Genomic DNA, 21,739 nt, shown 5'->3' on the forward strand with positions numbered 1-21,739 from the left:
CAGGTGGAGGATTAGCCTGTTGAGCTGCGGCGCCAGCCCACCCTATTCTTGACTGGCTTTCCTCATGCTATAATTAAAAGATGTTTTCAATTTAAAAATAATTTTTAAAATTTTATTTAAATGGCAGAGATACAATGACAAAGATCATCCATCTGCATCTTCCCCAATGCCCATAACAGCCAGGATTGGACTGGGCAAAAGCTGAGAGCCAAGAAGTCAACCCAGGACTCCCACGTGGGTGGCAGGGACCCGGATACTTAAACCATTACCTGCTGTCTCCCAGGGTGCACATTAGTATGAATCTGTCATCAGGAGCAGACATAGGCCTCAAACCCAGGTATACGTATATGTGATGCAGGTATTGCAACCAGTGTCTTAACCACTGTGCCAAATGCCTGCCCTTTCAGTGGTATTCCCCCACCCCCACCCCCATAGTTAATAGGTAGGATATCTATCATACCTCTTACTGTTTTTTCCAGATTTATTTTCTGATGTCCACCTGGAATTTTTCATTGTGTGTTTTAGTATTCTTTGTGTAATAGTGAATTCTGTAAAGATGCCTGTACATATGCCATGGTTATTTATTCTGTTTTAGTTTCTGTCTAGTGTTTAAATTATTCCTTTCTTCTCTTTTATCATTGTGATGGTCATATAACCATACTAAGCTTGGCATTGACAGATGTACATATAATGCTTGAAGCAAGTTAGGAGGGGATCTTTTTCTAATCCTTTTGTTTCTATCCTCTACCTTGTTTTATTTTTAACCTGTTATATTTGCTTTCCCTCTCTTTGCACTTTAATACACATCTAAGTCTGTGCCTTTTTCTTGCAGGTATGATGAAGCCAGCAGGACCTCTCGGGGCTGCCACTCCTGGGATGATGTTGCCTCCTGGCCCTGCACCTCCTGGATCCCATCAATTTGGCCAGAATGGAGCTCAGGCCTCCAGTCATCCTTCCCAAAGGTGAGCTCAGTGGATTCTAGTCCTCATGTATAGATACTATTCAGACTGCTTCAGAAATACCTTCTAAACATGCATGTTTGTTGGTTGAAAACTTGACCCCTTGCTAATATCCACATCTTTGAAATGATCTCCTGGAAAACTGCCCCAGGAAACAAAGCACCTAGAAAAGTTAGCAGGGAAAAAACTTTAAGCACATATTTAAAAATATATTTAAAGTTACTTGAATCATCACTTCATGTTTTCATTTTGAGTGATGTTCAGTTTATTTTAGAATTTTGTGTTAATCTAATTCCTCTAAATACTGATGACTTACCTGTATTCCTGAACAAAATTTTAAATTGCCATGTTTTCTTGGATCCTTTGCAGAACTGATCTGAATACCATTAACTACTTAATAAATACTTCTAAATTAAGTCAGATTGTGACCTCCCGGTACGGTTTGTGAGTTTGATGTGGAAGGCAGCATACCAAGTGATGGACTCTCAAAAGGGCAAGGGTATGGGAAAACAACTAAGAAATAAGTCTGGTGTTTACGTTTCTAATAAATCGAGGAAGGAGGAAGTTGAAAGTAGGCTTGGAAATGCCAAAGTATGAGATGTTTGAAATATTTAGAGCCTGCAGCCCACTAGGGACTGTTCCTGGGAAGGGAGCCAGCATCACACCTTCCCTGTTGGAAGTCCCGTTGCTGTTGGCCCTGTGAGGTGTTGCTGCTGAGAACCACAGTGCCAAGCCTTCAGCAGTGTTTCCTTTGGCCTTTCTCCAAGGATTGCCTAGAGGTTTCCTTTCCAAGGGCTGTTAGGCTGGACAGTGAGTTGGGGGGCAGGTAACCCTAAAGTGTGAGTCTGGACCTGGCTAAGGATGAAGCCATTTAAGTTTTATTCATTTATTTTTATTTATTTGAAGAGCAGAGATACAGACAGAGGTCTTCCATTTAATAGTTCACTCCTTAAATGCCCACAACAGTCAGGGCTAGGCCGGTAAAGCAAGGAGCCTAGATCTCAATCTAGTTCTCTCACATCAGTGGCAGTGAGTGACCTAAGTAGTTGAATTGTCATTTGCTGCCTCCCAGGGTACACATTACCAGGAAGCTATATTGAGGAGTGGAGCTGGGATTTGAACCTAGCCACTCTGATATGGGATGTGGCATCCCAATTGGCATCCTAACCACTGTGCCAAATGCTCATCTAATGTGAACCCATTTAGTTACCCTTCCAGGGATCCTGTAGTTCTCGCCTCCTGAGATTTTAAAAATCATCAAGTTTATTCTCCCATATGGTATTTGTGGGTTGGGCACTTCCTGGCTCTGGTTGGTTGTGGTAATCTTTCTTTACCTCTTGGATGTGGTTGTGGGATATAGAGGGAAGATTAATTCAGGACACAGAGGGTGAGTCTAGTTTAAGTGTAACTATGGTTGGAGCCTGGAGCAGGAAGTCCAATTGCCTTAGTGGGAATCTGAACCTGTTGCTCCTCCTTTCAAAAGAGTGATGGAAGGGAGAGGGGGAGAGCAGAATGACTGAGGACCAACAAGCCCCTTCTGGGTCAAGAGTGGACTAACCACATGCTTGGTCTCATTTTGCTCACTAATAAAATGAGGAAATAGAGCTCATGGTGCAGATATAAAAGGGACAGTTTGGAAAAATCCATCCTTGTGAACTTCCAGACATCTTCAATGATTTTAAAAAGAAATGCAGATTAAACAGCTAGTCCCTTGGCCTCTATGTGCCTTTGTTTACTCCTGAAAGCTGTGACAATAAGTGGTTGTGAGGAATTTGGTGCTTCGTGCATTCATGCAAAGTGGTCTGCACAGTGCACAGCGCCCATGACAGACTCCTGTTAGCAGTTTCCAATACCATTTCCATTAGATGTGGAAAGGCCGCCATAGCTTGTCCTTCCATAGAGCTCAGTCTCTTTTCAGGATAGCTCCACGTAAAAATCTGCTTTTGTTATCACTCCCAGGGAAGCACTGACAGATTTTGCTCCTTCTCCTCTGTACTCACTTATACAATTTGAATACTGACTTGAAGGTTGGGAGTGCAGATAAGAAAAATGAAAGCAAAAATATTAGCGAAGTCTAGTATTTCAGGCTAAGCCCCAACAGTTCATGCTACCTTGCCCCGTGTGACACATTTCTGTGTCTGTAGAGCAGTGTGAGGGCAAAGGGCACAGTGATTGTGCAGGTGAATTATACCAGTTTTGTCAAAGAACATAGATGGGATGCAGCCTTTATGGATTAAGCATTCCATCTCTGTCATTTGTACTGAGAGGATTGACCAAATAAAGCCCCTAAATTTGACCATATCTAAACCATCAGATAAAAATAAGATACAGTTCAATCACTTTGTTCATTTGAATTTAAAATGTATAATTTTTTACTTTTAAAATATTGCTATTTTAAGGGTAATGTTTCATAAAATTGATAAATCATACTTAGTCGTTTACTGTTTTAATCATGGCTGAAGCAGAATGAATTTCTGACACTTATAAGTAGTGATGAAGTTATTTAAGTAGAGTTGCTATTGGGTAGAATGATTCCAATAAATAAAATCTTACTAAAAATCATTTTTTTTTTACTGTAATGGGGAAAAATCAGTTTGTCAATTCTAAATGCCCTATTTTGTGTAAGAGACAGTGAATTGGCAGGGAGAAGGGACTCAGCTTCCCAAGTTGAAGCTGATGTGTGAATCATTGACTAAGAAATTGATTGTAATGGAAAAAGGGGTAAAAATGCAAATAGGGCTTTAAAATATTTTTTTAAATATGGAATGCAATTATAGGATTCTACAGAACTTTTATTTTCTCTATTCTATGGACTTGGTATTTAAAATTCAGATTTTGTTTAAATCAAATCTTGAAAAATTTGGTGTCTATTCCCACATCCCAGCAAACTTCAGCATACATCTCCTATCTTGAACAGTTTGTAGCAAACTTGAATATTGGTAGCGTTTAAAGTTGAACAGGCCACAGACAAGAGACTGAACTCTACAGAGATTTAGGGTAAAATTGAGCCCAGATTTACATATTTTATTAATAATCTCATATTAATTCTTTATTTACTGCTTTTTGATGGTGAATCAGCACTTAGCTGATGTTCAGTGAATTGGTAAGTTAAAACATGTTTTTGAATGTTTCTCAGTTCAGAAACAGGTTAAATAGAGGTTGTCAATATGAGGACCATTTAACTTTCTCTAGTTTACATTTTTAAACATTTTCTATTTATAGTAGAGAAAGGATCTTTGTGTTTACCTGCTCAGTTTTAGAATTTGAAAGCACACCAGATCTCTAGTTGGGGGGGTCAGAGGACATAGATTTCTTGCCCAAATTCTGACACCTATATGCTCAGTGACTTTGGATAAACTAATTTGGTAAAGTAATAAAATTGAAAAACATTAAGCTAATTTGTACGTTTAAGATGTTCTGTTCATCTCTTTTACCTTTTTATGCCAGGGTTTTTGTTAGCCCTTTAATACTTTTCTCTTTTTATTAAAAGATTTATTTATTTTTATTTTATTTGAAAGAGAGAGAGAGAGAGAGAGACAGAGAGAGATCTTCCATCCTTTAGTTCACTTCCCAAATACTTGCAACAGCCAGAACTGAGCCATGCTGAAACCAGGAACCTGGAACTCAATCTAGGTCTTCCACATGGTGGCAGGGAGCCAAATAGTTGAGTTATCTTCTGCTGCCTCCCAGGTTGCATGTACATTATCAAGAAGTTGGGTTGAAAGTGGAGGAGCCGGGACTCAGACTCAGGGATTCCAATAGGGGATGCAGATGTCTTAAGCCATGTTGTAACCACTGCATCAAACTCCTGCCTTCATTTTTATTTTTAAATTGTTGTTATTGTTTTAAAAGCTAAATTGTTTAAGACTTATGTAATTTATGTTGGTCAGAAAAATAATTTACTTGTGAACTTCTGAAGCCTAATTCCCAGGATGCTTATTAAGCAATGAATGTTAAGTAGACATAATTTATGATTCAAAAATAATAGCTAAAGGTTGTATATTCTCTTTCTATATTTAAATACTTAAACTGTTGTTAAATTAAAAAATGCATAAGCCTTCTTGTGTCATTATTTCTACTTGAAATATATTTTGTCCTTATCTTGTTTTAAAATGCATCCCAGGCAGCTCTAAAGTTTAAACTAGATTGAGAACACCTCATTGCTTGTCCTTGTCCAATACGTGGAATCAGGCTTTGACACTCTTTTATAAGAGATACTCTGCTCTGCAGAAATTAGAATGCCTGTTATTACTACAGCAAAAGACAGGCAGTATGACTCAATTTTGAAAACACTGATTTTTCTAAAGTTTTTTTTTTTAGCATTTAAAAAAATAATTCCTTGCAAAATTCATCATCTGAAACATCAGAGAGTACATTATACCATTATACCTCTCTCTTTGAGGACATTTCTCATTACGGGCTCATTTGATTTCTTTCTACAAACATCTTGATTTTCTGGCCGTTCTCTCTGTGTTTACACAAACACGTTTCTTAATCATCAACTTAAATGAACATAAAAAGCAAGAAAATCTCCCTTGATGTGATGTTTAAATGTCTGTCCACATTTGAAATAATTTTGTCTTCTCTGTGTAAAAAGTGACTCACAGAATTTATATTTTAAAAGTATGATGGGAGAACCCAGCTGCGCCCCTGCCTCTGGTGTGGTTCCTTTGCCGTCCACACTCATCATCCCGCTCGGCCCCCGAGCTCCTCAGGCTGGCCCTGAGGTGCTCTATCAGACCTGCTGCCCCATAGGGAGCAGCAACTGGTGCCCCGTTTGAGGACTCATGAAGTCGCCGATGGGCTAATTGGACTACGGGAATGATGAGACACCTGTGGCTACCTGTTGCAGGGGCGGTCTTCCCAACCCTGCTATTGAAACGGTCCCCTGGTTGTCGGGAACCTGCGAGAAGTAACCCAGTCTTACAGGAACAGATCTCCCTGGCCTTGATAGTCCTTCAAAATAGAAGAGGATTGGATTTACTAACGGCAAAAGAGGGAGGCCTTTGTGTCTTCCTCAAGGAGGAGTGCTGCTTTTTTGTTAACCAATCTGGAGTTGTCCAGGATCGAATTAAACAACTCCAAGACAGCCTTGAAAGTTGCCAGCGGTGCCTAATGGACTCTTAGAATGGCTGGGGAGGGATGTGGGGAGGGTGGCTGCCCTACCTCCTGCTGTTGTTTGGTCCAATCACTGCCATAATTGCACTTCTGCTCATAGGCCCCTGTGTGGTTAACACTTTAGGTTCCTTTGTTAGAAAACAGCTTCATTCAATGCACGTCAACCAGCTGGAAGTCAGGTACCAGGCCCTGACTTAGTCAACAAGATACCCCCCTGGGTGACTAGCCAAACCTCTCCGCTTACCCCCTCATCTCCTAAATAAGGGACTGGTAGCCAATGACGGGTAAGATCCCCCGGGAATGGTCGACCTAAGACAGGATGGTCAGGCTCTCGACCCTGGCTTCTCCGATGACGGGCAACTTCCGATTCCTGACGGGGACAACCTAAGACAGGCACAGTTATCCTCCAAATAAAAGAAAAGGAGGAGATGCGGGGGCTCCAATCGAAAAGGAAACAAAGTTGCTAAGCCTTCGCTCCAGTTTACACATTTCAGCATCCCAGTGACTCTGCATTTCCAACAATCCAAGATGGCCCCCGAGGGAGGTACCTAGCCTGACAGGAGACTTCCATATTCGTGAACAGTATGTGTCCTCGGCTGTGATAGGCCCTTGAGGGCGTGCCTGGCTGTGTCCTGCCTTACCTTTCAGCTGGTTGGGTTGGTTCCCTTGTGCCCTGGACGGCCCCCTTTCTGTGTCTATAAAAGCTTTTCCCCCTCCCAATAAAGTCCAGAACTTGGCTGCGCTCTGGGCGTTGACTGATTAAAAAAAAAAAAGTATGATGAACATTTGTGACACACTTTTGAAAGGTTTTGGGTATTTCTTTCTCAAACGACTGAATTGCACCTTTTTTTTCTCTCTATAACATATGCTGCTTTCCTAGTTCCTGCTTTTCAGATGCAGGCTCTGTAACCATACCTCACTGCCTCCATTCACATATTCTCAGGATGCATGACACTCAACCTGTGTGCCATAACTCTGTATCTTTCCCCCTGAGTTGCCAAAGAAGACAGTAAGTATTACTTCTTGAAAAAACAAATGATTTTGTTCTCAGAAGCAGTGGATTTATACAACAGGTCTTTCAGTTTTTGAAATCAGTTTCCGGTGGCCACTGCATATTTCAAATGTGTCAAGACAGGAGTTTTCTTTTGCCCTGCAGGTTTTACTGCTAGTATCATTAATTGATTAGAGATACAAAGAAAGCTTTCACTGAAAAGTTAACTTTTGATTTCTGTCTTTATTTAAATTTGTTCCCTAAATTATTTAAATTAAAATGGTTAATGTAATTGTATTGGTCTTTTTTTTTTTTTTTTTTTTATGACAGGTAGAGTTATAGACAGTGAGAGGGAGAGACAGAGAGAAAGGTCTTCCTTCTATTGGTTCACTCCCCAAATGGTTGTCATGGCCGGCGCTGCGCTGATCTGAAGCCAGGAGCCAGGTGGTTCTTCCTGGTCTCCCATGCGGGTGCAGGGGCCCAAGCACCTGGGCCATCCTCCATTGCCCTCCCAGGCCACAGTGGAGAGCTGGACTGGAAGAGGAGCAACCAGGCCTAGAACCCGGAACCCATATGGGATGCTGGTGCTGCAGGCGGAGGATTAGCCAAGTGAGCCATGGTTCCGGCCCCTGTACTGGTCTTTTAAAAATTTTGCCAGAAGAAGAATTTGACTATTTTGTTTAGTAGTATTTTTGGATTAGAACATTATTTATTCTCACTTTATGACTGTTTATAACCAATTGTCTGATATAAGATAGTTTGTACTTCTAAGTTACATGGAAAAGCATTTTGATTATTTGTCCATCTAACCCAAAGTATAGAATATTATCATTCTGGAAATAAGCCTAATATTTTACAGTATAATAGACTGAAGGTTAATTTATAATAATTACTCAGTTCAGTATATAGAGGGGCAGGAATTTGGCATGGTGGTTAAGATACTTATTTTTTTTTGACAGGCAGAGTGGATAGTGAGAGAGAGAGACAGAGAGAAAGGTCTTCCTTTTTGCCGTTGGTTCAACCTCCAATGGCCGCTGCAGCCAGCGCATCTCGCTGATCCGAAGCCAGGAGCCAGGTGCTTCTCCTGGTCTCCCATGCAGGTGCAGGGCCCAAAGACTTGGGCCATCCTCCACTGCCTTCCCGGGCCATAGCAGAGAGCTGGCCTGGAAGAGAGGCAACCGGGATATAATCCGGTGCCCCAACCGGGACTAGAACCCCGTGTGCCAGCACCGCAAGGCAGAGGATTAGCCTGTTAAGCTACGGCGCCGGCCGGTTAAGATACTTATTAGAATGCCAGCATCCCATATCAGAGGGCTGGGTTCAAGTCTTGGCTCCACTTCCAATTTCAGCTTCCTGTTAATGTGCATCCTGGAAGGTAGCAGAAGAGGCTCAAGTGCTTGGTTCCTTGCCACTTATGTGAGAAACTGGATTGAGTTCCAGTCTCCTGGCTTTGCCTCGCCCAGACCTGTCAGTTGCAGAGTTTGAAGCAGATGAAAGATTCGACTGTCTGTGTCTTTGCCTCTTTAAAATTAAAAAGAAAAATGGTTGAAAAATTCAAAATATATGGAGAAAATGATAAGATGAACTTAGTGTGACTTTTGGAAAGTGTAATCACTTAGGACCCAGGGAAAGACTGGTTCCAGTACTGTCAGAGATAAGATGTGAGACTTTAGGCAAGCCACTGAGCTCTCTCAGGCTCTGCCTCTAACCTTGCAAGTGGCAATGGGAGACAGAAGGCAATATGCGGATCACTAGGGGGTTTCTAGTTTGCAAGCAAAAAAAAAAAAAAAAAAAAAAAAAAAAATTAGAGTTTACCATATGTTAAAACTTAATTAAAAAAAAAAAACAAAACTTTAGTTTTGATAGATCCATCCTGTCACCTAAAGGCAGGCTTTAACCTCATTTGACAGATTATGCAGAAAAGGAGCTCTGTTCAGATGGTGGCCATAAGCATGCAAGATGAAATTAAATCAACGGTAAATCATGATGAAATATTTAGATGAGTAAGTCCCAAACTTCTCACTTTCATGTCCTATTTTGCAGGAACTGTCCCACTTACTTTAGATTATAGTGAATTTGACTTTTGTTTTGAAAGCTGGGTAGTATATAAAGTGAATGATCACAAAGATACAACTATAAAGCTTTCAGTTTTCCTGATTTCTACTGATCATTGACCTTAGTATAAAAAGAGGCAGTGGTGGCCTTATCTTCCCAAATTGTTTTCCAATGCTGATTCTGTGTTCATGTTAGGAATATATATTCTGCTGTCTTTACGTGTTTAGTATGTTAGCATAGATATGTAATAATGCTGCAGGAATCATTTTAAGTTCATTTCAATTTTAATTTAAAATTTATCATACAATATCAGTCATTTTTCTAGTGCCTATTAGGTAGGTTAAGTTAATTTTATAAGTTATTAACATTTTTGTTGTATGTCATATGCTTATGAGACGCTGTGATATTGTTCAATATCATACACTTTTTGTCTCTCAGATTTCCAGGCCCTTCACCTGTCAACAATGTGGCTTCCTCTTATGCACCGTACCAGCCATCTCCACAGTCATCTTATCCAAGTCCTGTGTCTACTTCATCCATTACCCAGTTGGGAAATCAGTTGGGTGCCATGCAAATCAACAGTTATGGTAACAGTCTCATTATCATGGACTGCCTGCATTATGATCAATTTGAATGAGAAAAGGTTTCTTCATTTTTAAAATAGATATAACTTTAGGCCAGCACTGTGGCTCACTTGGCTAATCCTCTGCCTGCAGCGCCCACACTCTGGGTTCTAGTCCTGGTTGGGGCGCCAGTTCTGTCCCGGTTGCTTCTCTTCCAGTTGGCCCTGCACCCACGTGGGAGACCAGGAGGAAGTACTTGGCTCCTGGCCTTGGATCTGCGCTGGCCACAGCGCACTGGCCGCAGTGCCCCTGCTGTAGCGGCCATTTAGGGGGTGAACCAACGGAAAAAGGAAGACCTTTCTCTCTCTCTCTCTCTCTCTCTCTCTCTCTCACTGTTTAACTGTGCCTGTCCAAAAAAAAAAAAAAATAGATACAACTTTAGCATATCATATTGAAGTAGTATTTGGACATTTTTATGTAAATCATTTGTATTAAATGTGGCTATTTCCCCTGATCATGCGCTACTTATTTCATGATAGTTGAAGCACCCTTAGAATATCTTACATTCAAATCCAAACTAATAAAAAACAGAAAATGCTTGTCTCACAAATAAACATTAGAACGGTGAAACTATTTTTTAAGGGGCTGGCTGGTGCTGTGGCTCACTTGGTTAATCCTCTGCCTGTGGTGCTGGCATCCCATGTGGGTGCCAGGTTCTACTAGTCCCGATTGCTCCTCTTCCAGTCCAGTTCTCTGCTGTGGCCCGGGAAGGCAGTGGAGGATGGCTCAGGTGCTTGGGCCCAAGCACCCGCATGGGAGACCAGGAGGAGGCACCTGGCTCCTGGCTTTGGGTTGGCGTAGTTCCAGCCGTAGCAGCCTTTTGTGGGGTGAACCAATGGAAGGAAGACCTTTCTCTCTGTCTCTCTCACTGTCTAACTCTGTCAAATAAATAAATAATAATTAAAAAAACCCCTATTTTTTAAAACATAAGGATGGTTTTAACCATCTGTTGTGTAGTGCAGGGCCCCCAGATGAAAAATATAATTCTCAGTGTTTTACAGTGTACTTTAATCATTTTAAAATCACTGTAAGAATAGAAGCTCAGATATAAGGCAAGGAAGAAAATAGGAAAGAAAGGAATTATAGTGCTGAGCTCTACATCAGTGGAAATGCTATACATTGTAGGAACTATAGAGGGCTCCACTGTCATAACAGCACAATCAGCCATCTATCATGATGAAGAATATTTCCTTATCACCCAAGTTAATTTTAGAATTATCAGCAAAAACCCCTTAGAATCTTGTACTGATTTCAAAATAGTTAAGTCTCCAAAAAAGCAGTTTGGTTTCACATAGTCAAAGAAAAAAAAAAAAATCTGATTTTGCAGCTGTTTCCTATACGATTAGGAAGCATGCCAGTGAGCCGACCTTTCTCTGGTTATTTCTTTTTCTTTTCTTTTTTTTTTTTTTTTTATCTCTGGTTATTTCTACCTGGCTCTGAAATCCATTTGATGAATCAAGCATAGAATGCAAATTTTATTGAATGCAGAGGATACGAAGTTAATGATTGTTTTGTAATAAAATTTTCTTCTTTATGATTTTCTAGATTTTGTACCAGGTACAGTTATCTTAACTAATGTGTATATCATATAATATAACCAGGTTAAAATGTATCCATTTAATTCCCTAAAATTATAAATGTTGCTTTTATACTTTTATCAGTTAGTATTAGCAGACACTTGTCTTGTTTGTGTGATCCCTTTGATTCTTAGACCTATCAGAGCCATCGAATGTGAACTGAAATTGATCACTTGGACTAGTGAGATGGCATTGGTACATGCCACCTTGATGGGATTGTATTGGAATCCCCTGGCACATTTCTAATTCCATCATTTGGGGCAAGTCTGATTGTGCATGTCCCAAATTGTACATCTCCTCCCTCTCTTTTTCCACTCTTAAATTTAACAGGGATCTTTTACTTGTATGATATGCCTCAAATGGCATTTATATCCCTGTCTGAATGAAGATTGTAATTTGTAAAGGTACCCTCTTGCTTTATGTTGGGAAGACAAGTATCTGTGTCACATACATTGTAGGAGTCAGAGTTGAGAACTGTAGTGCTGAGGTGGGCTGCTTTTCTCTCCTGCACAGGATCCAGCATGGCTCCTTCTAGCCAGGGGCCCCCGGGCCCTCCATCAGCAGCAGCATTCCAGGGTCCTCCGCGGCCTCCACAGCCATCCATTCTGCAGCCTGGATCTCAGGTTCTCCCACCGCCACCCACCACACTTAATGGCCCTGGTGCCTCATCTGCTCCTCCGACAGCCCAGTACCAGCCCCCGCCTCTTCCAGGCCAGACCTTGGGCCCTGGATTTCCTCCACAGCAGGGTAAGGTTGGCAGCAGGGTGAGAGGGAGGAAGGCCGTGGGTTACTTGGGGGAATCCTGAATTGAAGATCAGCTTTGTTCTGCTGTTACTAGGTATCTGTCGCTTACTGTTCAGGCTTGGTGGTTTTGAATAGTGAGGCATTAGCCAAGAAAAGGGAATAGTAGATGTTCATACTTGACTTCTGCCTTATTTAATAAGATAAAAAGTACAGCATGCTTGACTGAATAGCTTACTACTGTCAGTGAGATTTGTCTGGGATTTGGGATTACAGCCATTGATTTTTAAATTTTTTTTTTGAGCAGCCAACTATGGGCCCCAGATGGCAGGTGCACAACTTTCCTACCCAGGAGGCTTCCCTGGAGGTCCTGCACAGATGGCAGGTCCCCCACAGCCCCAGAAGAAGCTGGATCCTGACTCTATCCCCAGCCCAGTAAGTGCTCTTCCCACTCTGATGGGCTCCCCACCAAAGGACCATTCTTCCCGCACTGTTCTCAAACTTTGTTAGCGTTTATTCTGTCCTTTATTGTAGAAGTTAGGAGATGCTCATTGCATGCAGAAGGCTTCCTCGTGTGTGTGTAGGGCAGGAGGCATGCCAAGATTAAAGACTTGCTGGGGGTCTCTATAGAATAGTCTGTATGGTTTTTAATTTTTTTTTTTTTGGTTGCATGTAAACTTGATAGAATCTATGTTGATGTTTGTATTGACATTTATTGGCAGAATCTATTGTTGTTCAAGGAATAATTAGCATTCTGGTGTAAACATGCTATTTTAAGCAATTAAAAGACCATTTTCAGTAGGGTGAGGGACCTATAGAGAGTGAAAATCTGAAGTATTTTGCACATATAAAAATGTTTTATGTAAAATCGGAACCATAACTTAACTCTTCCACTCAAGTGGTTTTCTTGGGAGGATTGATCTCTATTAACTCTATCAGGGCAGTGATATGGTTTTGTTAACTCTTGTGTTTCTAACCGGAACAGAGCCTGGTTATAGTATATAGCCATAGTATCCATTTGTATATTCGTTAAGTGGATGAATGACTGAATATTGACAACAAAAGAAAGGATCAGTAGATGTTGTGATTCATCCAATATCCTTAAAATACCTACATGTGAATCAATCCAGTCTTTGTTTTTGTCTTTAAACTAATGAAATAGCAATGCCAGATGGAGCCTGTTTATGTTCTTACTTCAAAATAGCATGCCTTTACTAACTGAATAAATTCTTTCTTCTGGAAAGAAAGATGTAAAAATCACATTGACTGAATTGCTGATATACTTCAATACTGAGTGAGGTGCTTGTTATGGCCCTTAAGGTGGTAGTCTTAACCACGTTTTGAAAATGAGGAAACAGGGGCCGGTGCTGTGGCAAAGTGGGTAAAGCTGCCTGCTGCAGTGCCGGCATCCCATATGGGCACCGGTTTGAGTCCCAGCTGCTCTGCTTCTGATCCAGCTCTCTGTTATGGCCTGGGAAAGCAGTAGAAGATGGCCTAAGTCCTTGGGCCCCTGCACCCATGTGGGGGACCCGAAGGAAGCTCCTGGCTCCTGGCTTCGGATTGGCGCAGCTCTGTCCATTGCAGCCATCTGGGGGAGTGAACCAGTGGATGGAAGACATCTCTGTGTAACTCCGACTTTCAAATAAATAAATAAATCTTAAAATAAAAAAAAAAGTGAGGAAACAGATTTCATCAAGAATCCGGAGGATTATTCCAAAGTTGAATTCTCGCTATTCTACTTCATCTCACTGCTCCAAAGTTAAATAATTCTGTGTTAAGCAGCCTTCCTCATATGGCCCACACATCTTGTTTTCCTCTTATTCATTGCTCTAAAGAGAATAATCTTTACAAATTTAGTTATTAAGAGAGAGAATGAGAAAGGCAGGCAGACAGATCTCCCACCCACTTATTCACTTCCCAGATATCCATGACAGCCAGGGGTGGACAGAGGCCACCTGAACTGGGAACTTGAAGATAATTTTTGTGGAAAATCTTCTAAAGGAAAAAGAAACCCATGCCCCTTAAGATAGTCTTTGACATTGTCAAGGATGACTTATTAAACATAAACTCTGTATACTAAATATAGTCAAAATCTCTACTGAAATTTCTGTTTGATTTGTATTTGAGTTAAGAAGGTATAGTATATTTTTAGCAATTACTAAAAATGCTACACAAGTATTTTATTATCTTCATACTAATATCAAGTATTTATTATCTTCATACTAACCTGCTATGAAAGAATATTCTGGGTTCTTAAAATAGAATAGGACAGAAAAAATTGGGGGCAGGTATTTAGTCCAATAGTTAAGACACCAGTTAGGATGCCTGCATCCCGTATCACCTTACCTGGATTCATTCAGTACCTAGCTCTGGCTCTTGACTCCAGATTCCTGCTCATGCAAACTCTGGGAGGCAGTAGTTATGGCTCTAGTGACTTGGTTCCTGCCACTCATGTGGAAGACCTGGATCACGTTCCCAGTTCAGATGGCCTCTGTCCACCCCTGGCTGTCATGGATATAAGTAATTTATAGTAAGTTAATACTGTATCATAATATCCAGAGATAGGAAATTTTTAAATGAGTAATTTAAAAATAGAAATTTTGAAAATTGAAGACTATGTTCAATATGTACGTTTCATGTATTAGGCACACTAATACATTATGACTTTTGCTTTGTGTGTGTGTGTGTGTGTTTTTTTTTTTTTTTACTCTTTGTTAGTTGAAATCATCCAATAGTAGTAGGTAATATAAAAACCACCCTACTTTTGGATGAACCTGATTGAGTTTGTATCAAGACATAGAATGTAGGGGCCAGCCTTGTGATGCAGTAGTCTAAGCTGCTGCATGTGCTTTGTTATCCCATATCAGAGCACCATTATAGGTCCTGGGTATACACTTGTGATTCATCTCCATGCTTGTGTACCTGTGAAGACAGCAGATGATGGCCTGGGTACTTGGGCACCTGCATCCCATGTGGATTCTGCAGCTTTTTAGGGAATGAACCAATGAATGGAAGATCAAGCTCTCTCTCTTTATGTCTGTGTCTCTACCTTTCAAGTAAATAGAATAAGTCTTTAAAAATATTTATAATATAATACTTGTACTTTTATTTCTGTTTGCTTCTTTTCTCTGCCTATGGTAACTTTTAATATTGTCTTTTATATTAGTTATATCTGGAACACACCTATATCTTAATTTAATAATATATCACATCTATGATATTAGGAAGACAGAAATGTAAATTTAAAGGCATACTAAATCTGTCACCAACATTCCATGAAATTAATGATGTCAGTGCCAGCTGAGGCCTTGATTGGATGAGATAGGGAGGAAAAATGGGGAAGATAATATTTCATGAAGAAGGCAGTTTTTATATTAATTGTTCCTTTACTAATATTAAAACCCACAAAGTTTCTTCTGCTTTTGGACACTTCTCATTTATATTTTTCTGCCTCTCTTCTTTTTTTTTTTTTTTAACTTTTATTTAATATAACTTTCCAAAGTACAGCTTTTGGATTACAGTGGCTTTTTCCCTCACATAACTTCCCTCCCACCCGCAACCCTTCCATCTCCTGCTCCCTCTTCCATTCCATTCACATCAAGATTCATTTTCAATTCATTCAATTTCATTTTAACAGGTTTCCTTTTTGGTGCTCAGTTAGTTGTCCCCAATTAGGGAGAACATATATTTGTCCCTTTGGGATTGGCTTATTTCACTCAGCATGATGTATTCCAGATTCCTCCATTTTGTTGCAAATGACCGGATTTCATTGTTTTTTTACTGCTGTATAGTATTCTGTAGAGTACATATCCTATAATTTCTTTATCCAGTCTACTGTTGATGGACATTTAGGTTGATTCCAGGTTTTAGCTATTGTGAATTGAACTGCAATAAACTTTAAGGTGCAGACAGCTTTTTTATTTGCCAATTGAATTTCCTTTGGGTAAATTCCAAGGAGTGGGATGGCTGGGTTGTATGGTAGGGTTATATTCAAGTTTCTGAGGAATCTCCAAACTGACTTCCATAGTGGTTTTACCAGTTTGCATTCCCACCAACAGTGGGTTAGTGTCCCTTTTTCCCCACATCCTGCCAGCATCTGTTGTTCGTAGATTTCTATATGTAAGCCATTCTGTTCGAGATGAGGTGAAACCTCATTGTGGTTTTGAGTTGCATTTCCCTGATGGCTAGTGATCCTGAACATTTTTTCATGTTTCTTTTGGCCATCTGGATTTCCTCTTTTGAAAAATGTCTGTTGAGGTCCTTGGCCCATCTCTTTAGTGGGTTGTTTGTTTTGTTGTTGTAGAGTTTCTTGATCTCTTTCTAGATTCTGGTTATTAATCCTTTATCTGTAGCATAGTTTGCAAATGTCTTTTCCCATTGTGTTGGTTGCCTCTTCCCTTTCCTGACTGTTTCTTTTGCAGTACAGAAACTTCTCAATTTGATGCAATCCCAATTGTTAATTTTTCCGCTTCTCTTCTTACTCCTTTTTTTTCTTCCTTTTTTTCCCCCTCCAATGATGAAAGAAGTATGAGAATGGAGAAGAACAGGAGGAAATAATAATTACGATTCAACTTTGTTTTCTTGACTCTGTATTATCAGATCATAAGATTTTGTTCATAATTTTCATCCTCAGTTACAACAGAAACATAAATTTTTAAGTTTTATATTCTCCATCAACAGGTGGTTTTAATTATTTAATTGTTTGTTTGAAAGTTAGACAGAAAGGCCGAGAGAGGTCTTCTGTCTCCTGATTCACTCCCCAGATGGCCATAATGGCTGCAGCTAGGAACCATTGGCTTCTTCCAGGTCTTCTATGTGGGTAGCAGGGGCCCAAGCACTTGAACCATCTTCTGCTGCTTTTCTCAGGCCATTAGCAGGGAGCTGGATCAGAAGTGGAGCATCCAGAACACCAAATGGTGCTGATATAGAATGCCCGCATTGCAGGTGATGACTTCATGTGCTGTTCACAATGCTAATCCCAACAAATATTTTTAGATGTTTCCAAATCATATGACAAAACTTAGGGACTTTTGCCTCTTGATTTCTATAGAGTGGGTAAAAACTACATGGAAAACTATGCTACTCTCATATTTCAAGAGCAGGAGTATGGTGAGGGAAACTTGAAAGACAAATTGAAGATGAAGAGAGATTTTGAAAAATGCCACTCCCTGTTGGGAGCTGTTCATGGTGGATCCTGGGTCTCTAACATTTTTCCTGGTTGTAGCTCTAAATCTGAAGTGGAGGCAGTGGAGCTTGAGGTTCTTGCTGGTGTGAAATGACTGAATAAAGGCTGGTGGTGGTTGGAGCAAGTGGTGCTGGGAAAGTGCACTGATAATCCAGCTGATCCAGAACCACTTTGTGGATAAATATGATTCCCCCATAGAGAATTCTTACTGAAAATAGGTGATTATAGATGGAAAAGCCTGTCTGTTGGACATTCTGGATACAGCTGGACAAGAGGAGTACAGTGCCACGAGAGACCAATACATGAGGACAGGTAAAGGCTTCCTCTGTGTATTTGCCATCAATAATAGCAAGTCATTTAGAGATATTAACCTCTATACAGAGCAGATTAAGCATGTGAAAGACTCAGATGGTGTACCCGTGTTGCTGGTAGGAAACAAGTGTGATTTACCAACAAGGACAGTTGACATGAAACAAGCTGATGAACTGGGTAAGAGTTAAGGGATTCTGTTTATTGAAACCTCAGCGAAGACCAGACAGGGTATTGAAGATGCCTTTTGCACTCTGGTAAGAGAAATAGGACAACACCAATGGAATTAGCTCAACAGCAGTGATGATGGGACTCAAAGTTGTATGGGTTTGCCCTGTGTGGTAATGTGACAAACTATTACAAAGCTCTGTCATCAGAAAAGAGCCACTTGTAAGCTATATTCACACCCTGGTTCTGACTTTCCTGGAGGGGAAATATTCCTGTTGCTGTCTTCATTCTCATAGAGAAGCTCATGCTATTTCCCCAGCTCTTAGGAGATCAGCAGAATATTCTGTATTTGAGAAGTCCTCAGAATTACTACCTCCTCACTTGGTTGTCAGACCAGAGAAATGCACCTATTGTTACTCTCCAGTATTATTCTGCACTGGGTTCTTCCCCAATCCCCAGAGACACACTTCTACCACCCCAGGTTTTTCATCTGAAAATGAATTTATGCTCTGAAACAGAATCCAACTGTAGACATGAACTTCTGTTGAAAACAGTGTTGAGCTCTACAGTAGCAACTGCTGGTGATTTTTCTTTTTTTAACTGTTAAACTTGGAACTATGTCAGTTTTTAGAGAAATGCATAAATTACTGTTTGGCAAGAATATAGTTAATATTGCTGTTTGGTTTGTTTGTAATATTATCAACTATATTCTATTAACTGCATCATTTCTGTATTCATAAATACAAAAGTGAGTACTGAGTTTTGAGTCTATCCTAGTCTTCTGAACTGTTATGAAATTAAATCGAACTTTCACTGCAAGGTGCTTTTTTCTGAAAAGTGGTTTGTAGAATTCCTTTACAGTGTTTCAGTGGAATAGATTACTCAAAACATATAATTGTATGTAAAAATTAATGTCTGAGATATATCTCTGAGCTGTCTATCATTGAGAGATAGATAACCTGTGTGATAGCAGATGCCATTTCTGACATGTGTGAAGATGATTTTCCAGAGGCCTGTTTTTGGGTTCTCTCAGGGGAAAGATGAACATAGAAACAATTATGAATAATTTCACTTAATTTTTTTTGACAGGCAGAGTTAGACAGTGAGAGAGAGAGAGAGAGAGAGGAAGGTCTTTCTTCCATTGGTTCACCCCACAAATGGCCACTATGGCCGGTGTGCTGCACCGATCCGAAGCCAGGAGCCAGGTGCTTCCTCCTGGTCTCCCATGCAGGTGCAGGGCCCACACTTGGGCCATCCTCCACTGCCCTCCCGGGCCACAGCAGAGAGCTGGACTGGAAGAGGAGCAACCGGGACAGAACTGGCACCCCAACTGGGACTAGAACCCGGGGTGCTGGCGCCGCAGGTGGAGGATTAGCCTAGTGAGCTGTGGTGCCGGCCAATTTCACTTAATTTTTACCTAAGCTCTATTTTTTATGTGGTTTACTCTCTACAAAATGTGATTTGTTTCTTCTAGTTTACTGATAATGTTCAGTGAACATTAAATTTGGGTCATGCCAGAAAGTTCTACACTTAGAGATGTTCAAATATTATAAAAATGTGATGTGTTATTTAGTAGTTGCGATCAATGATTTTCAAACCTCAAATATAGTATATTAACAGACATATTACATTTTCACTGCACATACTGGTTTAGTGATGCATGTAATTTTCCTCAATCTTCTCACCTTGCCTTCTGGCCCTCTTCCACAGCAATAGGAGATTTAGTATTTCAGCTGAGTAGAGCATGGTGCTGATTGCCAAGGCCACAGTTTCAAAACTTGAGTGAACCATTTAGCATCGCAAAGATAGAAATCCTCCCACATAAGCTCATTGTATCAGTAACTCCAGCTGCTGGCTTTGCTGGATTCCTGCTGTTGGTCCTATAAAGAAACAAGAATAAATTATCATGAGTCCTTTACCATGGCTGGAAAAGTATGGTATCCCAAGGCAGTCAATTTAGAAGTCTTTATAAATAGAATATTTAGACCAAATTTTTAACCACATGGAAACTCTAAACCCTTATATTTTCTCATTTCTTTAAGAATGAGGGTACCTCTAATAAAAATTCTTAAAAATTTTCTTTATTCGTAGTTTTTTGAAGTGTTTAAAACAGGATTTTGATAAGTTTATCTGTGGATAGCAGATAATGAAAGCTATTCAAAATAAGAAATAGCTTTGGATTGAAATTGCTGTTTGAGAAAAGGATGAAAAATACAATAAATTGTGATGAAGATTCAGAGGCATGACATTTCCATTTGCAGGCAGTACACTAATAGTTCTAATGAGAAATGGACCTGGATAACTTTTGGTAAAAGACTAATTCCAAAATGGCCACTTTCTGTTCTGGTATTCTAATGTCGACATACTTACTGAGGTCCCTTCTGCTCTAATAAAATGTTTTGCTTGCTAAGCACACACATATCCTTGAAATGAATTCAGAAGAGGGCAAGAAACATATACCAGCCCAGAGTCTGATAAATGCAGAGAGTTGTGCTCCTTCTGGCTGGCTCATTCTGGGAGCTTTTACAGCACTGCCTTCGTGTATAAAACAGACTCTGCTTCTTTGAGTCTGCTCCTTTTGATGCATTGATCTCTGATTTTCCTCAGGTTAGATGGAGGCTTATCACCTCGGTTGTGTTCTCTTTTCCTAAATGTCTATGTGACTGGCTGTGTGACTCTTTTTCTAAAAAACTTCTATCACGTTTAATGTCAGTTTATGGAGAAACATAATTACCCATTTGGACTCTTGAATGTATGCACCTTTAATAAATTTCTCAAGTATGTTCTAAAAGCACACAAGCATCAAAAAGGAGCCAACATTCAGACCTGAAAATGCTCTTTCAATAGCTTCCTAAGAAGCTATATTTAGGTGTGAATTTTGGCACAATAGAGTGACAAGCTTAGAGTTAAAAAGCTGAATAATTAGTGTGGTATAAAATGTGTTTTTTAGATTGTGATTGCGGAAAATGATTCTAATTTACCTCAAAATCTCACGTCACTTTCCCCAAGTTAAGTGCCTGGTCAGGTATCCTAAATTACATGTATTTATTTTTTTTTAAAGGTTACACCTTCAGGAGTTTGAAAATAAAGATGTTCTGTCTGGAGGCTACTCTGCCTGATCTGTCAGTGAATCTGTTAAAAGCTCTGTTTGCTTCAGAAGTTTACTATATAATTTTTTTTTTTTTTTTTTTTGACAGGCAGAGTGGATAGTGAGAGAGAGACAGAGAGAAAGGTCTTCCTTTTTGCTGTTGGTTCACCCTCCAATGGCCACTGCGGCCGGTGCATTGTGCTGATCCGAAGCCAGGAGCCAGGTGCTTCTTCTGGTCTCCCATGCGGGTACAGGGCCCAAGGACTTGGGCCATCCTCCACTGCACTCCCGGGCCATAGCAGAGAGCTGGCCTGGAAGAGGGGCAACCGGGATATAATCCGGTGCCCCAACCGGGACTGGAACCCGGTGTACCGGCACCGCAAGGCGGAGGATTAGCCTGTTAAGCCATGGCGCCGGCCAGAAGTTTACTATATCATTTTAACTTTGGAATACAAGATCATACTTACTATAATTTTCACTTTAGGAGTATAACAAGTAAAATTAATCCCAATTTTATTTTAGTGGGTGGCATGTTTAGTATTTTATCATCATTTAAACTGCTGTAAATCTTCTGTAATGACTTGAAAGCAAAGATAGATGAAAACTTTTCAAGAGAGATTTTGATTTTTTCCTATTCCAGAATTTGTGAACATAATCATATTTTGCTTCATATTTACAGTCAAGAACTCTTAACCTGGAAGCTAAATCAAGAATCAAAACATAGTGAATCTGCTTCTTACAATTCTTCTCTGTTAATAAATTATAAGAAGCAACATTAATTAATCAGGGTAAACACGGACAATTGGATTATCATTCTTGTACATGATTTTTCATCTTGCTATTTCTTTAAGCAAGTTTTTGTGCCTCAAAAAACTTTTTAAGGTATTTGTTTTATATAGGAATTGTTTTAAAAATGTTATCAGAG

The 21,739-nt window shown here is 40.0% G+C and overlaps 1 protein-coding gene and 1 pseudogene across 1 annotated transcript in view; both read left to right on the top strand.

Annotated features, from left to right (window-relative positions):
• SEC24D (SEC24 homolog D, COPII coat complex component) overlaps window positions 1-21,739 on the top strand; it is a 145,442-nt gene that overhangs the window by 12,986 nt on the left and 110,717 nt on the right. Inside the window, exons 3-6 of the mRNA XM_062199697.1 lie at window positions 833-962; window positions 9,562-9,710; window positions 11,837-12,070; window positions 12,372-12,499. Coding sequence (XP_062055681.1) covers window positions 833-962; window positions 9,562-9,710; window positions 11,837-12,070; window positions 12,372-12,499 — 641 coding nt within the window. The remainder of the gene's footprint in view (window positions 1-832; window positions 963-9,561; window positions 9,711-11,836; window positions 12,071-12,371; window positions 12,500-21,739) is intronic.
• LOC133765555 (GTPase NRas-like) lies at window positions 17,340-17,908 on the top strand (annotated as a pseudogene).

The sequence above is a fragment of the Lepus europaeus genome, chromosome 8 (genome assembly GCF_033115175.1).
Source record: "Lepus europaeus isolate LE1 chromosome 8, mLepTim1.pri, whole genome shotgun sequence".
Taxonomy (NCBI): domain Eukaryota; kingdom Metazoa; phylum Chordata; class Mammalia; order Lagomorpha; family Leporidae; genus Lepus; species Lepus europaeus.